Below are 16608 nucleotides of genomic sequence, written 5' to 3' on the forward strand. Positions count from 1 at the left end.
AAACCACCTGCAACCCAGCTTTAGCCAATTATGTTTTTATTCCAAAGCAGAGAACAAATCTGCTCTTCCCAAAGTCCCACATAACCAGAGGTTATACAACAATAAAATGGTCTTTTCCTATTTCTAGTCTGAGAGACCAGGATCAGCCCAGAAATTTAGTACACAAACATGGTCAGGTAAAACATTGCTTAAAACTCAAAATTCTGCCACTGGCCTCTCCTCCCCCACCCCTCTTCCTCTGATCCCTGACAGACAAATTTACTTCTGGCTTTGGGCAGCAGCAGCAGCTGAGCTCTGGGGCCTTCAGGGACGGCTGGAAAAAGGTTTTTTTCCCACAGTAAGAGCTGTACTGGTGCAAGAGGGACGGGTGAGCTGCGACACAAAGCCAGAGAGCTCCTGGTTTACATGGGGAATGTGGGGCCAGGTGATGTGATGGCCAGCAGGGCCACACCAGCCCAGCTGCTGCACTGGCACCAGAGTCAGCCCAGGAGCTTTGAAGCCCACAGGACACAGGACGAGAGAGAGACTTGTTTTCTTAGCCAGGAACACAGTGACACATCTAAGCCAGGTCTGTCCTCAGCCCACAATAAACTATCTCCATTCCACCCTCAGCTGCTGGAGCAAGTGCAGAACATTTCTGTCTGAAACATGGAATGGTTTGTCATGGTCTCAGGAGGTGGCAAGAGTGAATTCCCAGTGGGATGAAGTCTGAGCAGGATAGAGTCACTCTGGGTGGGAAACTGCAGAGCCAGGCAGAGTTGGGGAAAAGGGAAAGAAGAAACTTCCTCCATCTCACCTCTCCTGCTCCAGGGCTGGCTGAGGGCATTAGTGAGGTCGGGATGGAGCCCAGCCAGTACCAGCAGATCCCCTCCAGCTCTGTCCCAGGAAGGACACTCCCTGCCCAGTGCCTGCTGCGTGCCAGAGCTGGGACAGCACGTCCCCAGCTCATGTCTCAGTCAGGATGTACCGCAGGATCCCGTTCACCACGTCCAGCGTCTCGTCGCTCTCCAGCACAATGTCATAGGAATCCAGGTACTTCCCCCTCCGCTCTTCCACCTGCCAGGACCATGAACAACCATCAGCTGAGGGTGAGGATGTTCCACCCACAGCCCTCACTACCCAAAAAGGGGTCAATAACTACCCTGATCATTTCCCAGACACCCCCAGGTCTCTCCACACACTCGTACAAATCTCTCACATGCCCAAATCACTGGGGCAGCCCCCTGCCCCTCCCTGCTGGCCCCAGGCCTGGCACCTGGAGAAGGCTGATAGGGAAGCACAGAACTGCTCCTCTCACCCACCTTGTCATTGAGAAAGCCAATCTTGAGGATGTTCTCCACGCTGGGAACACCGTCTGCCATCGTCAGGTCACCTATGGAGTCCCCCAGCAGGATGATGCTTGTCCTTGTGCTCAGCTGCTGGAAGTACCCTGTGCCCTGCAGCACGCTGTTGTTCTTGTTGTAGGTGTGGATGAGGGGGCCCTTGAAGTGTGTGAGGACTCCCTGAGCACATGGGACAGACAGGCAGACAGCTCTTAACCCGATGTTGTCACTGTTAATCACGTCCCAGTCCTCAGTCCCAGCCCCACACCACTCCCCTCACACTCCCCACACAGAACTCACATCATCATTGAAGTCCATGTAGTTGGACACCACACTGACATTGGAGTAGAAGACGTTGGCCTGGCGGATAATCTCCTCCAGGATATCACCAACCCCAGCGGAGAAGATGAACAGGGGGACGTTGTTCTTGTGCAGCTGATCAAAGAACTCCTTGAAGCCATCCCTAGAGCAGGAGTGTCCATTGCACAGGGCTGTGTTACCATGCTCAGCTCCTGCTCCTGCCCACCACTTCCCAAACAGAAGCACACACGTGAGCTCTGCCAACAGCACGAGCTCTCTGTGGCACCAGCACCCCCGTGGTCATCCCTGTGCAGAACCCCAGAGCTGTGGGTGCAGCAGCTGGGCAGGTGTTTGTGGGAACACAGAGCACTCCAGCCTTTTGCCTGGCATCTCCTGAGCACATCAGGTACTGCTCAGCAAGGGCACAGGGCACAGCCTGCCCACACACACCCACGATGGGCACTGCGAGGAACCACGTGGGAGATGTGCAACAGGTCAGACTGGTCAGGAGGATGATCAGAACAACCTGTGACAGCTCCAGTCTGCCAGGACACAATTCCATGCATGGGTTCATGAAAAGCCATCTCCTCCCTAGCCTGGCAGCAACCTGGCAGAGCCCAGCTCCCCAGGCCAGCCTTATGGCCACAGGTGCCAGGTCAGCTTTAGCAGCAAGTTCTAGCACAACATTTTTGTGCTGTGGGTGAAATCTGCTGCTGAGCCAAGGGACTGCATAAGTCTTGGCAGTTTCAGTGCCAAGAACACAGCTCTGCTGGAAGCAGAGAGCTGCACACAGCCCCTGCATCCTGCCTTGCAAATGGGGAGCTGTGCCCAGCACAGCAGCCCCTCAGCTGCTCCTTGCCAAGCCCCAAGAGAGGAGTAGTGGTTTCAGAGCAGGAAGGAAGCAGCCAAGGAGTCAGTTCAGGCTGTAGCTCATGTCCTGACTTCGTTAGAACTCAGCCCCAAGGAGCAAGCAAGGGAGGCTGGCACCAGTCACGCTGCAGTGTGGTGACAGCACAGAGACCTGGCTACATGGGCAGGAGAGAAGGGCTGTGGGCAGCCAAGCTGCACCTCAGCATCACATCTTTGTGTCCAAACCTCAGCATCACATCCCCAGGCCTGTGCCTCAGCATCACATCCCCGTGCCCAAACCTCAACACCACATCCTGTGCCCGTACCTGAGCATCGCTTCTGACTCTCTGACGATCTGGGCTATGTCATCTTTGTGGATCTTCTGCTGCACCAGCAGCTCATGAGCCTTGGTCCACCTGTATTTGATGTGGGAAAGGCAGCAGTGACAGAGCTCCCAGGCAGAGGCCCTTGGCAGTCAGAAACAACAACTAAACCTTGTGGGGTCGCTGCCAAGCCCAGGGATGATTCAAGCCTCGTGTCCTGTAGTCCTCGGGGACAAGAGGTTGTCAGGACAAGGTCAAGATCACCACAAACAGCACTCACCACTCCACCATGAGGGGACGTTTCTCTTCCAGGGTCCGGTTGGGATCTATTTCAATGGGATAGTAATAGTGGAGCAGATCCTTCAGCTGGAGTGTCACACAGAGGGAAAATGAACAAAGTGAATATCAGGTCTAAAGAGACTAAACAAAACCAGCATTTCTGAACTTCTCCACTGCTCTTCTTAAACACAACCAAAACCTTGCCACTGAGCAGCTTCCCTCTGAGCATACCTGGAACTCTCAGTGGCCTGGCTGGCCCTCACCTCACTCCAAATGCTGCAGGTACAGACAGCCCTTCCCTCCTTCCTCTTATCAAACTGAAACACCCACAGCTGCACATGCAAATTCAAGTTCCCCTTTTAACGTCTCCTCTGTCACTGCTGGCTGAAATGCAGCCTGGACACTTTCCCATCCATCCTGGCAGCCACCACAGCTGGGAGAGCTGCCACACCAGCCAGTGTGACCTCCTGACAGGTGACAGGTTCAACAGTCACTCACTGAGCCAAGACAGCGCCTCACATGCAGTACCCACCTTCTTCTTGCCATCCTCGCTGATAACATGGCTGTTATCAAGAATATCTGCAAAGAAAATAAAACACCAATGATGCAGCACAGAATCACAAATAGACTTTCTACAGCAGTCTCAGTGCTGGATCTTCCCAATACAAGCCGTGGTGACAGTGTGACCCAAGCACAGGCTCACGGTGGGGTCCCAAGGCAGTGGCTCCCACCCTGAGCCCACAGGCTTGGCCAGACAGCAGCCTCGGTGCCCCTGGGCAGTGGGATGAAGGAGCTGGCTCCTGGCTCCTGCAGCGGGCAGTGGGAGCTGGAACCAGGCAGTGAGACCCAGACCTGCGTGGGGGAGGGCAGGACGGAGCGGCCAGGCTTGGCAGAGGAGGGCACAGGGGATGACAGGAACCACATCAAATACAAACATAGAAACCAAACAGAACTAGCGACAGTAAAAACAACGCCTTGCACTCACTGTGAGACGTGGGGCAGCGCCTGCCATTGCAACCAAACCTGCTCAGGGTCATGTCAAAGTCAGAAATGACCTGGAAGAGGGGAGAAAACCAAATCCATGTGTGACCCAGTGCATTCTGCACTGGCCAGAGCGAGCCACCACTGAGAACATGCACTCAGCACCACCAGTCTCCTGTAAGCACAGACGAGCAGCGACGTGGCCGCTCCTCGGAGCAGCGAGGCACACGATGTCCTCACCCCCCCACCCCGGAGCTCTTATCAGCACCGAAAGGCTTTATCCTGCTGGGCGGAGCAGGGGCTTGGGGACGGGCGCACAGTTAATGCTTCACAACCGAGAGCCAAAAGCTCCGTCCGGGGGGAGCCGCCAGCCCCGTGCTCCCCTCCCTGGGGGCTTCTCCCCCTCCAGCCGCAGGTGCTCCCTCGCAGGGCTGGGAGAAGCCGGGGGATGAGGAAGGGGTGAAGGACAGAGCAGGGGAGATGCACAGGGCGGTTCCCCGACCGCCGGACCGGTACCTGCAGTTTGGTCACCCCTTGCTCCCGCAGAGACCGGATGATCCCCCGCACACGCTCGGGCTGCCGGATCCGCACCGTAGCTTTCTCCAGCTCGGGCACCTGCAGGCAGAGACCCCGCTCGGTGCCGCCCCCAGCTCGGGGGGCACCGAGACCCTCCAGCCCCCTGTGTCCGCCCGTGCTGGCCGCGCTCCCGGCCCGCAGCCCCGCTGCCCCGCTCACCATCTCGCCCGCTGCGCTCGCCCGGCCGCGCAGCCGCGGGGCGGGACCGGAACGGGGCCGGGCTGAGGGGCCGGGCCGGGCTGAGGGGGCCGGGCCGGGTCGGGATCGGGCCGTGCTGTGTTGACCGGGCTGGGCTGAGGGGCCGGGCTGGGCTCGGAGGGGGCCGGGTCGGGTCGGGTCGGGTCGGGATCGCGGGGCCGGGTCGGGATCGGGTCGGGCCGGGCCGGGCCGTGCTCGGGGAGCCTTCAGTGGTTGCCGGGGCCGGTGAATCCTCCCGCGCTCCGCCCCGTGCCCGCAGCAGTTCCGACCGGGCGATTGCGCTTCCCTCGCGACGGGAAGGCGAAAGACATGTTAAAAAAAAAAAAAAAAATAAAAAGAAAAAAGTCGCTGGTCGGGCCGTTCATGTCCGAAGGGCTCCCGGCAATGAAGCACTCCGCAGCCCCGGGGACACCGAGAACAGCGAGCCACGGAGCACTGGTGGGGGGAGAAGCCCTAAAGAGCGATCCCCCAGCATTGCAAAGGCCACCACTAACCCATGTCCCTAAGTGCCACATCCACAAGGCTTTTAAACACCTCCAGCGATGAGGATCGGCAGTCAAATCGGGGAAAAAGACTTCCCTACATTTCCAAATATACAACCTAAACCTTCCCGGCACAAGGTCAGTGACAAAGCAGCAGGGACAGCGTGTGTGACAGCACTGACAGAGCCGGAGTGTACCTCAGCTTCCTCCCGGGCAAGGTGGCACAAGACACTTCAGCAGTGGTTCATGCCCACATTTGGGGGCTGGTATTACTGGAGGGGATCAGTCACAGGGCTGGTTTTACTCCAAGCAAGCACCAACACAGGTCCAGGACACAGCATAACCCAGGCTATAGGGATGCAAAAGCTGGGGGCAACCACAGAATGCTGGGCCTGGGTCACCTCTGCATCTGTGATGTCATTATGGGGCACAATCCAAGAGCCAGCAAGGGGGTTCAGGGCTGGATGTTTGGGGACAACACCAGAGTGCTCTACACACCTCAGCAAGGTCCACTGCCTCTGGCTCCAACGTGCGGGATAGCTTGGCACCTACCAAATGTTCATCCTCCAACATGGAGAGGAAGATGAGCGATAGGAGTTGCAGCATCTCCAATGAGCTCCGCCTGGAAGGGAGATTCTGCGATGTGATCATCAGTGTAGATGGGGTGGAATTCAAGGCTCACAAGCTCATCCTCTCTTGCTGCAGTATCTACTTCAGGTCAGTAGCTGAAACACAAGGGGATGGGGACAAGCCCTGATTGAGGTCACCCTGCCTCAGCACTTCTCCAGGACTTCCACCTGCACTGAATCTCTCACCAAGTGATTTCCCGTAGTCCCCACACCCCCCTGAACACCAGGATTAATCCACATATCAGTGGCTCTTGGCAGTGGTGTCAGAGGAGCCCCAGACACAGTGCAGGCCTGGAGCCTGGCCAGCCTGACCCAGCTGCCATGGGGCACCTTTGCCCTCCCCACACCCTGTGACTATCTGGGGATCAAGACCAAGTGTTGGTCCTGCACCTGGGTTGAGGCAACCCCACCCCAGTACCAAGCTGTGCTGAGGGATGAATAGATTGGGAGCAGCCCTGGGGAGAGGGACTTGGGATGCTGGTGGGTGAGAGACTGAACATGCCCTGGTTGTGTGCACTGGCTCCCAGAGACCCCCCATTGTCCTGGGCTCATCCCCACAGCATGGGCAGCAGGCAGTGGGGGGATCCTGCTCCTCTGCTCCTCTCAGGTGAAACCTCCTGCCCTGTTGCCTCCAGCTCTGGTATGCTCCAGAGGCTGTGTCTCCTTTTCAAACAACCAGCAAGTAAAACATTAATATCAGGAAACCATGAGGCCTCCCAGAATGGCTCCTACTAGTGCCAAAACTGGAGGCAGGGGAGCACAGGGGATGCAGGGGCAGGGTTTAACACAGCAACACCATGTTTTCAGGACTCTGTTTACCAACTGGGACAGCGCAGACAAGATGGTCTATCAAATCCCTGGCATTTCAGCTGAAATGATGGGTCTCATCATCAATTACGCCTACACTGGGACAGTACCGATCACAGAGGACAACGTTGAGAGTTTGCTGGCTGCAGCAGATCAGTTCAATGTCATGGGCATCGTCAGCCTGTGCTGTGAGTTCCTCAGTTCCAGGCTGTGCTTTGAGAATTGCATTGGCATTTGCAGACTCACTGACTATTACCACTGCCCCGACCTGCGCGCAGCTGCCTGCGTGTACATCCTGCATCACTTCGAGGAGGTGTCCCAGGTGTCCGAGGAGTTCCTAGACCTCTCTGCCGAGGAGCTGGCGCACATTATTGAGAAGGATGAGCTTAACGTGCGGCGAGAAGAAGCCGTGTTTGAGGCTGTGCTGAGGTGGATCACTCATGACCCGCAGAACAGGAGGCAGCACATCGCCTGCTTGCTCAGCAAGGTGGGTGCTGTGCAGCTTTGGAGCTGTCCCCAGATGCTACCGAGGGGGAAACCATCAGTATTAGTGCTCCAACCTCCTCCTTGCATGTTTCAGGTTCGACTGGCACTCCTACAATCCGACTACTTTATGAACAACGTCAAAGCTCACGAGTATGTGAAAGACAATGCCAACTGCAAAGATCTCATCATCAGTGCCCTGTCAGAAATCTACGACCTGAACTCCTACGGCCAGAGTTCCTCGGTCAACGCCAACCCACTGACCCGGCCGCGCCTGCCCTACGCCATCCTCTTTGCCATCGGGGGCTGGAGCGGGGGCGGCGCCACCAGCGCCATCGAGACCTACGATGGCCGCACTGACAAGTGGCTCAACATCCCCTGGGAGCAAGAGAGCCCCGTCGCCTATCACGGCTCGGCTTATTTGAAAGGCCACGTCTACGTTATCGGCGGATTCGATGGCACAGATTATTTCAACATCGTCAAACGGTTCGACCCGCTCCAGAAGACGTGGCAGCAGGTAGCACCCATGCACTCACGGCGCTGCTACGTCAGCGTCACCGTTGTGGACAACTTCATCTATGCCATGGGAGGGTTTGATGGGTACATGCGGCTCAACACGGCGGAGCGGTATGACCCAGACACCAACCAGTGGACCCTGATCACCCCCATGCACGAGCAGAGGAGCGACGCCAGCGCGACCACGCTGAATGGAAAGGTAAATTAACCCCAACTAAGAGCAGCTGGGGTTGTAGCATGAAGAAAGTTCACATAAACCTTCGCTAAATTTGTAACACCTAAATTCGTAACAATTGGAGCAGCCTGCCTGGTGTGGCAGAGATGTGACCAGGAGTACAAAAACTCTTCCAGAGCTGCTGCCCACTTGGTGCCCAACAGCCCTTTCCTAGCCCTAGATGCAATACCAGGCCTGTCTGCGTCATGCAGCTTGGAAAATCAAGAGATGAAATCTTGTTGGCGAGATTTGTTGCGTCAGCTTGTTGGCATCAGCTCTTTGCACTGCTAGTACATTGAAACCAGGACGACAAGACCATTCCCATTCTAAAACAAAACACCCCAAAAATCCTGCTGCACCATTCATTTTCTCTTACACGTGTTTCCTCACCAAGGGTCTAACCACCCAATTCACAGTTTCCCACCTCTCCTGTCCCCAGGTGTACATCTGTGGTGGGTTTGATGGCGATCAGTGCCTCAGCTCAGCTGAAATGTTTGACCCCACCACAAACCAGTGGTCCCTGATCGCCCCAATGAGCAGCAGGAGAAGCGGAGTTGGGGTGATGGCGTACGGGAACCACGTGTACGCGGTAAGGGCCAACACCAGCCAGCACTGCAGCCCTTTGGCTGGCTGCAGCTCCCAGACTTCCAGGGTGGCCAAGTGTTTACATGAGGTTCAGGGAAGTCAGAGCCAGAACGGTTGATGCACTTCCCGAGAATGTTATCACCCATCACACGCTTTTGAGTAGGAAAGTGGTGTTTGGCAATGTTTAAGCAGCTGCAGCAAAGAATGTGATTTCTGCCATGCCAAGAGCATCAGCAGCACACAGCAGGGGCTTTGGCCTGTTCATCCATTGTTTATCCTCTCCATGTACTGCATCCAACCTCTGGAGAAGTGTCAAAATTAACAGTTGTATGAAGTGCTTTGGAAAGCTCCTCAGAGAGCACGGAGCAATAAGCAAGAGCCATGTTTGGAGGTCTCATGGTCTCTGCCATGCTCAGACTGCAGCCAGGGAGGCTGGAACAGTTCCCATCTCACTGTGAATGCCAGGATCTGGCTGAGGCAAGGCCCCTTTCAAGCTCTGTCCCTTTGGCATTCACAGGTTGGAGGGTTCGATGGGAACAGCCGGCTCCAGAGCGTGGAAGCGTACAACCCCATCACCAACGCCTGGCACGCCGTGCCCTCCATGCTAAATCCACGCAGCAACTTTGGCATCGAGGTGATGGACGGCCTGCTGTTCGTGGTCGGGGGCTTTAATGGGTTCAGCACCACCGTCGCCACCGAGTGCTACGAGGAGGACACCAACGAGTGGTACGACGCGCACAGCATGGGCATCACCCGCAGCGCCGTCAGCTGCTGCGTGGTGCCAGGGCTCTCCAACGTCATGGAATACATTGCCAGGCAACACTACTACCAGCACAGCTCCTCCATGGACTTCTTGTTCACCAGTTCAACTCGGAGCTCGCCGTTGTAAATAGTTCCCCTTAGCTAGGAGTGTTGTGATCAGCCATCACTGGATGCTTGTGTAAATAGTTCTGCGTATCTAATAAAGTCTTCTGAGCATCCCATCATTGGATGCCTGTGTAAATAGCTCTCTTTAGGTAATAAAGTCCCCCATGGCAGCAAGGGAGTATGTTCTCTTGTTCTAAAATAGAAACAATTGTAAACAGGCCAAAAGGATCATTAGGATCTCAAATTTACTCAACAGCATTACCCAATGTTATTAGCCACACCCTATACATCAACTTAAAAAATCAAAAGCACAACAGAATGCTAGAGAAATAAAAGGTTTATTTTTATTAATTCACCTCTTACAATAGCCTTTAGTACATTGTGTTTAAGGTCAAGAACAGGACAGCAGGATCTGTTTCAAAGGGCCTATGACACACACTACTTTACCTCACAGGTAAGGACAGGAGTGCTGTTCCCCAGGAAACTGCTGCCCCTCAGTTAATATGCCAGGAGAGCAGAGCTGCTGCAACCCACAGTGGCATGGACCCACGAGGAGAATCTGACTATTAATGGTCATCAAACAGCTCGTTAGTTCCACACTCTACATTCATATTAGTAACAGGGTTAGATTCTCAAGAGCACCTGTTTCATCAAATTCCACCCAGGACTGTCAAATGGGAGATGGCTTGTACCCCAACCTAAGGTGAACAGAGCTGAAAATAAATACAAGCTACAAACCACGTTCTTTATGTTTCCTTTTTAAAGCCCATTGGATGTTATCCTGTTACAAAGGCTGTATTAAGAACAACATAAAAAGTTTTAATTCCTTGGGACTGGGTTTGTTGTCAGCCACCAGGGTATTCCACAACACACAAGATGAGCCAAGAATTTGGATTTCAATATTTTCTGTAATGGATAAAAACGCCATTGCAATAGTCAAGCAGAATGCTGGGTACAGTTGTTCACAGCACATGTAACACTGGGCTGTTTGCTTCATCTCTGGAGTGGTTTCCCACTATGTCCAAGGGAGTCATTAAAAACACACACAACCCCTGGCTACTAATGGAGTATCCAAGTAGTTTTAAATTATTATGTACACATATGGCCCCTGGGAGTTACTACAGCAACCACCAGCAGGTGCCACTGGTACTTTGAGCAGAAAGCCAGGACATGTCACATGTGTTTGGTGGCAGGTATCAGGGCAGGTGTAGAGCTGTGATTGTCCTAAGGAGGAGGAAAACTCCCCTCAATGCCCTTTTCCCTCAGTGAAGCCAGCAGTCAGCCTTCTCACCCTTACTGAACACACACTGGGATCCTGCTGACAGCTGACCAGCCTCTAGAAACACATGGGAAGAACTCCCAGGCTTTTGTTTATGGGATCATTTGATAAACACCCTATGGTAGTCAAGGGCACAAGGAATTGTTATGGATTCACAGGCTTGTGGGCTGAACTGCAGCCAGAGCCATGAGTGCAATTCTCCCAACACATCATGTGATGCAATGGATCACCCAACCCCTAAATCACAAACTACATCAGCGCCACTGATCCCCTGGGATTCAAGGCTAAAAAACCCAAACTGCTCACAGCTATTGCAGAACTGGCAGAGCAAACACTGAGAGCTCTGGAGCTCTGTGCCAGGCCCTCCTCCCCAGAGCACATGGAGGGACAGCACAGCACACACAGCATGCAGCTGGCACACATGGGTTACCTGGCCAGGGATGGGGCTGGGCTCACACTGCCTCTCACTGGAGTGCTTTTAGCAAACGCCACAGCTTGTCCGTCAGCCCAAAGTCCTCCTAGGAAGTGCAATAGCAATTTTGCTTAGAAAAAGCAAGACTGCAAGGTTTGTTCTCACCTCTTTGTTGCACAGTGCCATGCATTAAATATTCAGTTCCTATTCTAACTCAAAGAACCATCTTGGTGTTTCTCCCTACAAATTCTCTGTATTTGATGACAGACTACAGGAGAGCTTGCAGAGAGCTGTGGTGGTGACCAACCACTCACCAACTGCTTGTTAAATCCCTCCAGCTGCTTCAGCAGGGTGGAGGATGTGAACTCTCCACTGCTTTGGTGCAAAGTCTGGGAAAGTATCTCAAAATCAGCTCCCACAAACTGCTGTTACATCGATGGATTCAGTTTGCACACTTTAACACAAACTGCTGCAGGAGCAGCAATTCTGCACCTACTCCATCCAGACCCAGCTTACAGCCTGCAGCAGCTGTTTGGGAACAGCCACCTGCAAACAACACCTTAAACTCACCTATTTCCTCCTGCATGAAGCCAGTAGCATAGACTTCACCTGCCCCAAGAACCAAACAGGCAAAGAAAATACAACATGGTTACAACAGAGGAATAAACAGAGACAAACTGTTCAGAATTTCAAGTTTGGTAGTTTTTTAAACTAAGGCTGGAGACTCTCTCACAAGTTGTTGATATCAAAGTGGCCCATAAATCATAAAGTGGAGCATTAAGGGATGTACACATGAGAGAAACCTTTACACACTGAGTGGTGGAAAGACTTACCCAAGTTTCAGATATGATCTGGGCTGCCTGTTGAACTGGAAAAGGAGAATGAGCAGCTCAGGAAGCAAAACAATTAAGACCAAAACAAACCCCAAACTGGTTAAAAGCCCTTTGCAAAGAAGTCATCCACATCAAAACCACCAGCAAACCATCAGTGAACCAAGAACAGTAACAGATTTTCCAGAAAGGTTTGTCTACACAAATTTTGTAATACCCAGGTTACTCCTCCCATTCCCTTCCCTAAGATCCTGAGTTAGCCTGCATGGAAAAACCTGGAACATTCAAAAGAAGGGAAGGATGGGGAGAAAACGAGGTAGGAAGTATGCACTGAAACTGTTGGTAAATGAAAGGGTCCTGAAGCTTCTTGGACTGGGAAGGAGTGCTCAGTGGGACAGGTAACTGAGAGGCAGGGATACTCCAAAGGGATTATCCCAACTTCTGTTCCCTGGGAGTGCAGCAGGAAGCAATCCAGAGCCAACCAGGGCACTTGCATCTACCAGAAGCCACCTCAGAATACCACAAGGTGTTTAAATGAGCTTAAATCTCACCCCCAGAGCAAGTGGGGAAATTCAGACACTTGGAGACTGTGAAAGCCCAGCTCTCCTCACTGCAGGAACACCTGGTACAGAGCTGCAGCACAGCTGCTGGGAGCTCCCTGGGACAGCAGGAGGGCAAAGGCTTCTGATTGTCAGAGACAGGCTGGGAACAGCAGGGGCTCTCCCATCACTTTTCACTAGAATTAAAACACGTGCAACATTTGAGAAAAGACCTACGAGCAGCTCAGGTTTCGCTATACTCCTGTGAAACAATCCCACTCTCACTGATCCACTCTGACAAAACTGAACTACCAGTGTGGGTGGGTGGCTCATCACTGGCTGTCACTCCTTCGCTCAGGCTGCTGAACCAAGTTCTTAAGTTTGAGACAGACTCAAACCTGCAAATACACCTGAAAAAAAAAATCCACTGCCTCAAGTTCTCTTTTAGCAAGTGTCTTGCATCCAACCATCCATTTACAAACAAACTCTGCAGCCTCTCTACAACAGACAAATACAAAATATTTACTACACATAGAAACATCCTGAAGTTATTTCATAAAGAAAGATTGTGCTTTTGTTTCATACAGAACTACTGCACTTGCCTCCAGCTTGGGAAAGCCAAGTACACCAACACCAATCCTGTGAAGTTTAGTCACTGAGGAGAGAATCAAAGGAATGTCAAGAGAAAAGTGCAAATGAAACAGGTGCTTTCAAGCACACACAAATGTAACCACTAAATTATTAAAAGAGAGATCTTTGATTTTCCAAGTAGAACTGTTAGAGACTAACTCTACAGAAACCCTTGAAATAAAAGATCTGAGGAGAAAAGTAACAGACTTAATGCTCCCAGAGACATTTCACAGCCCGATGCAGGCTACAGCTTTTCCCTGGGCATCATTAAGGAATACTGTTAGATTCATGGAGTGTCTCAATCCCTACCCACCCTCAACTGCTGAGCTTCTGAATTTGCAGTACACAACAGATGCTGGTCTTCTGCATCAAATCCAATCCACACCCTCACGTCTTACAAAGACACATTAAGCCTAACAAACAGGTTTATTTCCCAGGCTCATCAGGTGTGACACTGCAGACACTAGCACTCGATCTGGGAGCGTGGGATCCTCCGTAAGCTCAGGGAGTATCGGTGCATCTCCTGCATCTGCCTTTCCTGCATCTGCCTTTCCTGCATTTGCCTTATTCTATCTTTTTGCCACATGAGATTTTGCGGCATGGGGTACCTCTGTGTTCCCTGCAGGCACCTGAAGGGGATCCTCACGTGGCAGGCAGTGGCTCTGCAGCGGGGCTGTGGCATTGGGGGCAGGAGCATCCATCGCTTCCGCTCAGCGCAGTAGCGATAGGCCTCCTTCCTGTACTGCTTGTCAATGTCATCGCTGTTCTTCCACCCCCCAATGATAAACACATCGTCTTTGTAGTAACAAATAGCTGCTCCTTCAATGCTCAGCACCTCGGGGGGCAAGGATTCCAGGATTTCATCCGAGGCCCTGCTGGAGATCTTCCCCTTGGCCTCCTCATTGTCTATGGGGTAACTCTTGGGGCAGCACGACGCGGTGTGGTAGAAGTTGGTGTTGGCAACTGACATCTGGAAAGAGCAGTAGTTGTCAATGAGGGGCAGGGACTCCACGTCCTGCCACTGCCTGGTTTCAGCATCATATCTGATAATAACAGCCCTCAGCCCATCCTCGCTGTCGCTGTCAACCGGGGTGCGGGCGGCCACGTACACAAACCGGTCCTCCACGGAGACAGCTTTGACATCCCGCAGGATCTTTGGTGCCGACTCCAGGTTCAGCCATTTGTCCTGCTCAGGATTATAAATGGCCACATCTTTAAAGCCTGGACTGAAATTGCCGTGTCCACCAATACTGTACAAGTTGCCTTTCACTTCAGTAAGACCAAAGGAATGCTTCCTGGTGATTAGGTTTGAAACCTGCTCCCAGATATTTCTGTTTGGATTGTACCTTTCCACAGTCTTGGCAAAGCCTGGCTCCATGGAGCCAGCCACATACACGTAGGACTCTGTCACGGCCACAGCATGCCCGTCCAGGTGGTTGTGGATGTGAGGCAGGTTCACCCACCTGTCCTCATCGATGAAGTAGCCCACGCACTCGCTCAGGTAGTCGCCGCCCTCGGACACGCCGCCGATGACCATGATGACGTCCATGTTCTGGCCAAAGCGTGGCAGCAGTGCAGTGGGACAGGTGGAATGCTGCAGGTTCCCAGACTGCAGGTTCTCAGAGCGCAGGGCATGGCTCTCCACAGCCTCGGACACCAGCTTCACACAGGCCTCGTTGCACAGCACCAGCCGCTCGGATTTGACGTGGCGAGTCAGGTACGTGGGTTTCATCTGAGACAGTCTTAGCAGCTTAAAGAGATCTTCAAAGTATCTCTCTCTTTCTTCAGGATTTTTCTGAACCCACTTCAAAACAGTCTCAAAGAGGATTTCTTCAGAGTCCACAGTGATCTCTGAGTCTGACAGCCAGTCTCGGACAAGGTGAAATGGCAACGTGTAGAACTCCTCATCTTGGATGACTTTATGGAAGTTTCTCCTGATCATATCCTGCGCTTTGAGCGCCAGCTGATTCAGGGAATACATGTGGGCCAAGCTGTGAACTGCCACACAGTTAGAGAGGTTCAGTTTCTTCTTCAGAAACTCTCCACAGAAGTCCTTCAACCGTGTCAGCAGAAACCTGTAGGACAAACAGGGGAGTTATACATCCCTGGAAGTGTCCAAGGCCAGGCTGGAGCAACCTGGGACGGTGCAAGTTGTCCCTGCCCATGGCAGGGGATGGAACGAGATGAACTTCCAAGCTGCCAGCCCAAACCAGCCTGAGATCCTCTGACGCCGCGGCCCCGCCAGCCCCCGCCCCGGCCGCACTCACCTGTCTGCCATCTCCAGCACCTCATGGACGTTGCCGGGGCTCACGCGGATGGTGCCGGTGTACATGAAACCGATAACGGCCTCCACGGTGTCGGGGTCGGGGCCGCCCTCCGAGCTCCACTTCTGCAGCTCCACGCGGCCCGAGCGCGACTCCGCGAACCCTCCCGAGAGCAGCGGCGTGAAGTATTCGGTGGCAGCGGCCAGGACGGACCGGTGCGCCCGGTACTCGCGGGCCATGCCCGCGCCGCCGAAAGCCAGCGTGATGTCGCAGTAGAGGCCATGGCGGCGCTGCTCGTTCTGCCGCCAGGCCAGGTCGGAGCAGTGCGCCGGGCACCCGAACTCCTCCGCCTCAGCATCCCCGTCGGCCGCGCCGCCGCGCGGGCCCCCGCGCTCCGCCTCGGCCGCCGGAGGGCCCGGACCGGGGCCGGGAGCGGGGCTGGGACCCGGCTGCGGCTGCGGACAGGCCGCGGCCGCCGCCATCTTGTCCGACATGGCGGGCGGGGCGCGGCGCTGCCCCCTGGCGGAGCGAGAGCGCCGGTGCAGGGCAATGGCGGCGCCGGGAGGGGAGCGGCGGCCAGCGCAGCGCCCGGCACCCCCGAGACCCCGCGGCCCGGCACCCCCGAGACCCCGCCTTCCCTTAGCTCGGGACCACCATGGATCCCCATCCCCTCAGTCCGGGACCGCCCGGGACACTGCGTCCCCTCAGGCCGGGACAGCCCCGTATCCCCCGTTCCCTCAGTCGGGGAACCCCCGGGACCTGCCGGGACACCGCGCCCCCTCAGGCCAGGACAGCCCCGTATCCCGCATCCCCTCAGGCCGGGAACCCCCGGGACACTGCGTCCCCTCAGGCCGGGACTCCCCCCTATCCCCCGTCCCCTCAGGCTGGGACAGCCTCGTATCCCCCGTCCCCTCATGTCGGGACTCCCCCGTATCCCCCATCCCCTCAGCCCCGGAACCCCCGGGACGCTGCCTCCCCTCAGGCCGGGACTCCCCCGTATCTCCCATCCCCTCAGGCCGGGACAGCCCCGGATTCTCCATCCCCTCAGCCCGGAGCCCCGGGCCCTCACATCCCCTCCACCTCCCCGTGGAGATGCCACGGAGCAGACCCGGGCCCCACGCCCCTCGGAGCCTCAGGCAGTTCTCTTACTTTTCTTCTTCTGCCCCGTGCCCTCCCAGGTTCCACCTGAGCAATGTGGAATTCCCTCCCTCCCTGGGCCACAGGGTTCTAACTCACACTGCAA

General features: G+C 54.6%; 3 protein-coding genes across 6 annotated transcripts; 1 reads left to right on the plus strand and 2 right to left on the minus strand.

The window, feature by feature from the left end:
- Positions 1-19: 19 nt before the first annotated feature.
- On the minus strand, positions 20-5916 carry NT5C3B (5'-nucleotidase, cytosolic IIIB). 2 transcript variants are annotated; one of them, XM_042779925.1, is made up of 9 exons: positions 5863-5916; positions 4571-4669; positions 4059-4128; positions 3606-3652; positions 3075-3160; positions 2798-2887; positions 1623-1785; positions 1302-1502; positions 20-1056 (listed from the first exon to the last, which is right to left on the minus strand). In XM_042779925.1, exons 1-9 carry the CDS (start codon positions 5914-5916, stop codon positions 946-948), a joined length of 921 nt encoding a protein of 306 aa, XP_042635859.1. In that variant the 3' UTR covers positions 20-945. The 2 variants fall into 2 exon arrangements, with proteins under 2 accessions (XP_042635859.1, XP_032935135.1); XM_033079244.1 differs by lacking the exon at positions 5863-5916 and adding an exon at positions 4790-4843.
- On the plus strand, positions 5173-13300 carry KLHL10 (kelch like family member 10). Of its 3 annotated transcripts, XM_033078878.2 has the most exons (5): positions 5173-6027; positions 6747-7233; positions 7327-7944; positions 8399-8548; positions 9062-13300. In XM_033078878.2, exons 1-5 carry the CDS (start codon positions 5882-5884, stop codon positions 9431-9433), a joined length of 1773 nt encoding a protein of 590 aa, XP_032934769.1. In that variant the 5' UTR covers positions 5173-5881; the 3' UTR covers positions 9434-13300. The 3 variants fall into 3 exon arrangements, with proteins under 3 accessions (XP_032934769.1, XP_032934768.1, XP_032934771.1); XM_033078877.2 differs by having other exon boundaries at positions 6747-7944; XM_033078880.2 differs by lacking the exon at positions 8399-8548 and having other exon boundaries at positions 6747-7944.
- Positions 9731-15859, minus strand: KLHL11 (kelch like family member 11). The gene is made up of 2 exons (XM_033078876.2): positions 15369-15859; positions 9731-15176 (listed from the first exon to the last, which is right to left on the minus strand). Exons 1-2 carry the CDS (start codon positions 15857-15859, stop codon positions 13565-13567), a joined length of 2103 nt encoding a protein of 700 aa, XP_032934767.1. The 3' UTR covers positions 9731-13564.
- Between the last annotated feature and the right edge of the window lie 749 nt (positions 15860-16608).

Source organism: Catharus ustulatus, chromosome 23 (genome assembly GCF_009819885.2).
Source record: "Catharus ustulatus isolate bCatUst1 chromosome 23, bCatUst1.pri.v2, whole genome shotgun sequence".
Lineage (NCBI taxonomy): Eukaryota > Metazoa > Chordata > Aves > Passeriformes > Turdidae > Catharus > Catharus ustulatus.